This window comes from Culex pipiens, unplaced genomic scaffold (assembly GCF_016801865.2).
Source record: "Culex pipiens pallens isolate TS unplaced genomic scaffold, TS_CPP_V2 Cpp_Un0254, whole genome shotgun sequence".
Lineage (NCBI taxonomy): Eukaryota > Metazoa > Arthropoda > Insecta > Diptera > Culicidae > Culex > Culex pipiens.
Window position 1 is genome coordinate 1,142 of NW_026293071.1, and position 4,670 is coordinate 5,811.

General features: G+C 35.8%; 1 protein-coding gene across 2 annotated transcripts; it reads left to right on the top strand.

Annotated features, from left to right (window-relative positions):
* The first annotated feature begins 2,499 nt into the window (after positions 1-2,499).
* Positions 2,500-3,965, top strand: LOC120432109 (ankyrin repeat and SOCS box protein 3-like). Of its 2 annotated transcripts, none has more exons than XM_039597241.2 (3): positions 2,500-2,842; positions 2,909-3,190; positions 3,367-3,965. In XM_039597241.2, exons 1-3 carry the CDS (start codon positions 2,646-2,648, stop codon positions 3,860-3,862), a joined length of 975 nt encoding a protein of 324 aa, XP_039453175.1. In that variant the 5' UTR covers positions 2,500-2,645; the 3' UTR covers positions 3,863-3,965. The 2 variants fall into 2 exon arrangements, with proteins under 2 accessions (XP_039453175.1, XP_039453176.1); XM_039597242.2 differs by having other exon boundaries at positions 3,391-3,958.
* The last annotated feature ends 705 nt before the right edge of the window (positions 3,966-4,670 follow it).

Genomic DNA, 4,670 nt, shown 5'->3' on the forward strand with positions numbered 1-4,670 from the left:
TCGTGGTTAAGATCAAAAATTGCATTGCATCGAGGTAGGTAACGATAAAATCAAAGACAAACAGACGTAAATCATTGAACATTTTTCTAAAAATCCATCGATCGCAAAAAGTATTAGTGACTAGCTCTATCTGGTGGCCAAAACTATAAATAAAATCATCGATATATAAAAGTTTCCTATGTGTGAGATCAAACGCCATTCTTGTAGAAGTGAGAGCCAAAAGATCTGACCATCAACATTTCAGATCTGTCATCCATTCTAGACGTTGATGATAAATCGCTTTTTTAGTGAAATAAGATGCGCGGTCTCTTTGCCGAAAAAAAAGATGACCGTCGCAACGAAAGCCGACGCCGCACTGGCAAAACATAAACAAGATAATTTTGGCGTGCCTGCAGAAACGTCAGCGTGGTTGTAGCACCACCCATTCCTGGTGGTTGATTCGAGAACTACATTTAAAATTTAAATCAGCCGTTATATTACTGATTGATGGGAATTAAAACGAGATTTACGTCTGTTTGTCTGTGATAAAATTATAGAGGCTCGATAATTAGTGGACTTAATTCAACCATATCGTGTTTAATGCTTCAAATCAAAAAAACTATATATATATATTTTTTTTAAATTTTGTAAGTTTCAATGTACTCAAAATTGTTCACAAAAATAAAAAAACGTATTTTTTTGAAAGTACTAATTTTTTAAATTTGCAATATGGGTATCAAATGAAGGAACATTTTGTTTACTTTTTCACATTAATAGTGTTTTATTTGAAAATACTAAAATTTTAACAAAATACCGTATTTTTCGAAAATATTCAGTTTTTTTTATTTGCGATATGGGCATCAAACGACACAAAATTATACGAAGCTCGTTTGATACCCAAATTGCATGCACCCCGTTGACTTGAGTATTTTCGGAAAAAATACGGTAATTCGTGAAAATTTTAGTATTTTCAAAAAACTATAATAAATTGAAAAAGCATAGGAAATTTCAATTTTGATATGATGTTTGATAACCATATTGAAAATTTAGCAAATTTGAGTATTTTCAAAACAAAAAATCAGTGTTTTGTGATAATTTTAGTATTTAACAAAAATACTATAATAAAGTGAAAAATCATACACAATTTCGCTTCGTTTGATACCCACATTGCAAATTTTAAAAAAAATTTCAGTATTTTCGAAAAAAATACGGTATTTTGTGAAAATTTAAGTATTTTCCAAAAAAAACTCAAATAAAAAAAAAGCATACAAAATTTTGCTTATATTGCAAAATGAAAATTTGAGTATTTTCGAAAAAAAAATACGCTATTTTGTGAACAATTTTGAGTATGTACATATTTATACTTTAAAATGATATGGTTAAATTTATCGATTTTAGCAAGATTTTAGAAATGAGACTATCGCCGGTAAAATTATCGAAATAACGATAACGATAATCTATCGACGATAATATTATCGATGATAATTTTATCGACTAGCAACCTTGCATTGTATTCCAGAAATGGCAAAATTGCGCAATTCTTTTTTATGTGTTTATAAGTGAAATTAAAAAAAAAGATATATATTAAGAGTGCTGCTATATTTGCTGAAACGTCTCAAAATATACCTACAAATTTGTCGAAGACATGATTTGAAAACTCGTTCTCCAGATATCAATATTTTAATATTTTGATGTAGCCACAAAAAAAAAACAAATTTTTTTCAGGTACTAAAATTTTCTAAATTTTTGGAGCATTAGTTGACAAGGGGATACGACATTGCTCCAACCGTTTCTTTCAAGTGTTGCTTCAGATTTGCCGTAAGATGAAAAGCGCTTGTGAATATCTACTGTATTAATAAATTAACTACTCAATTAAAAAAATTTCACAAAAATATGAGTTTTTCATTTATTTAAATATATTTTACATTAAAAATGTATATGACATTTCGCATCGTTTCTTACACTTTATGCAAATTATGTTAATTTTAGTATTTTCAAAAGTAATCAGTATTTTGTGCAAATTAAAACATTAAACACTACAAAATTTAACATAGTGAACGTAAATATGCTAATATTTGAAATCATAAAAAATGTATTTCCGAAAAAATGCTTTACTAAGTGAAAATTCAAATTTTTGTGCAGTGAAAATCTATACGAAATTATCTATATTGCAAATCATAAAATTTTGAGTATTTTCGAAAAAACGGTATTCAGTTAGTCACTAATAGGATCCTAATGGCATCGTCGAAACATAAATTTGCTCAAGTAAATCTGTAACAGCTGTAATTAGAGCACCTCCACCGCAGCTTCCAAAAACAGGTCCAATCTGTTTATAGCAACCTTTCCCAAAACTAGAATTGCAAGCAGGTTCCTGCCCTGTCCCAATCGGAACTGCGCAAGCTGGCGAACCTTGATTTCCAGTCGGCAGTCGACCGCAACAACCGCACATCACTCATTGCGTTGAGTTCATTAGAAATCGCACAGTTGAAGATATATAGGTATACCAGGTATACGATGATCAAGTCCCAAAAGGAAGCCCACCACAAAACAGGTGTTGAGTTGCACTCTTTAAATACAGCTCTCCAATGTCAACCGACTCACAGAAGTTGTGTTTTCTGTCGCGAGTTTGAGGTTTTATGGCGCGCGCGATTTGACATTTCACCATAATGGCCTCCTCTCTGTTTTTGTTTTGTTTACTTTCAGACACCCGCGAGCAGATACGATCCCAGAAGCACAAAAATCTGCGCGAAGCGGTCTCCTCCTCGGATGACACGCTGGTCCAGCTCCTGCTGGACAGCATCGGTCCGGAGCGGGAGATTATCGTAAACATGGCCCCGGGCGGGGCGAACACGCTTTTGTTTATGTAGGTCTTTTGGTGACAGCTGGTTGACGTTTGGCGGGAATTTCAACTTTTGTTTTATTTTTGTAGTGCCTCCCAAAACGGGTCGGAGCGGATCGTGCAGCAGTTGCTGGAAGCCGGTGCTGACGGGAGGGCACATGCCGTGACCAAGTACTCTCCGCTGTACACGGCCGTTCACAACGGCCACTCAAAGGTTGCCGCCACGCTGCTGCAGCGCTTTCCGGAGCTGGTCCAGCAGCTTACCGTGGAACGATGGCTTCCGTTTCATGCAGCTTGCATCAACGGACACTGTCCGGTGGTGGAACTGCTCATCAAGCACGTCTATCCGGAAGAGCTGATGAGCTCGTTTAGGTAAGGAACTTATGTTTAGGTTATGTTATGATTTTGTCAATAAACCTTAAGTTCGTTAAACATCTTCATTTACCATCAAATTTTGTTTTTACCCTTCACCGGCTTTGGTTCCTTTCATCCCATCCTCATAACCTCACTTCAACACATAACCTCGAAACCCAACCCCTAACCCTTAGCCCAACTAAATCGCCTACTTCCAGAGACCCATCCGGAGAGCTCGAGTGGCGCCTAGCCTTCGATCCAAACACCCAAGACGTCACCGGCCAAACCGCTCTCTACGTCAGCTGCCTGCTCGGGAACCGTCAACTGGTGGAGATGCTCCTGAACTGGAAGGTCAAATGTGTCCGCCACTCGCTAGACATCGATGACGGTCGAGAACTTCCGGCGCCCTCCTCCAACCCGCTCAGCCCCACCAACCGAAGGATCTCGTTTGGAATTCAGTCGATCATGTCGCGGCTAAGTTTGGGCCGCGATCACGGCGAAGGGCGGGATGAAAATACGGAGATGCGGTGTCCGCTGGATTTGAACGTGCTGTGTGGGGCGGCACGGGAAACGGCCCTGTTGGCGGCCGTTCGGGGAGGGTTCCTGGACGTGGTGACGCTGCTGCTGCAGAACGGAGCGGATCCGAACGTGGTGGCGCGAGCGGTGGAAGATCAGAATGATCCGAAGTGAGTAGGCGAATGTTGGTTGTTTTGAATGGATCATTCCCGATTTGTTGAAATAGATAATGGAAGTTAATTTAAAAAAATGACTATCGACTTTTCTCGAAATAATTAGAGCTGGCGCCTGCCACGTCAGAATGTAGAACTCGATGCGAATTAATAAAGGATATGTCAAATTGTAATGAATTTAAACGCAAAATCACTCAAACCGATTTTTGTTGAAGAAACTGGTATAATTTAAGACATCATTTACCGACATTGTCCGTAGATTCGAACAAAAATGGTAAACATGACATAAAAACAAAAGTCTTAAAATGACGAAACATGCCAACAAAACTAAAAAACAGAAATTTGACAAAAAATTAAATGGACAGAAATTACAAAAATTACATAAAACTTAAGATGACAAAATTACAAAAAAAAATATTAGAAAATACGGAAGGCTATAGAAAAAGACAAAAAATTACTAAATTACATTGAACAAAAACAATAATTACAAAAATAACAACAATACAAAAAAATATTAAAATTACAAACAAGAAAAAAAATTAAAAAATAAATAAATGAAAATTACAAAATAACAAAAATTCTGAAATATCTAAAGTTAATGAAATAACTAAACATACTGAAATAACATTAAATACTAAAATTCCAAAACAAAAACTAGTAATGCCAAACAAATAAAAAAATACAATAATTACTAAATAAAAAAAAAAACTAAGGTTTAATGACTGCGGAAATTACAAAGACAACCAAAATTACATAGAGTTACAGAAATAACAAAAGAACGCAAATTACATAAAATAAAAATATTACGA

Excerpts from the sequence above, each read along its gene's own strand:
- LOC120432109 (XM_039597241.2), top strand. The coding sequence starts at position 2,646 with ATGGCCTCCTCTCTGTTTTTGTTTTGTTTACTTTCAGACACCCGCGAG. Across the intron at positions 2,843-2,908 it reads GCGAACACGCTTTTGTTTAT|TGCCTCCCAAAACGGGTCGG; the intron begins GTAGGTCTTTTG and ends TTATTTTTGTAG. Across the intron at positions 3,191-3,366 it reads GAGCTGATGAGCTCGTTTAG|CCCAACTAAATCGCCTACTT; the intron begins GTAAGGAACTTA and ends CCTAACCCTTAG.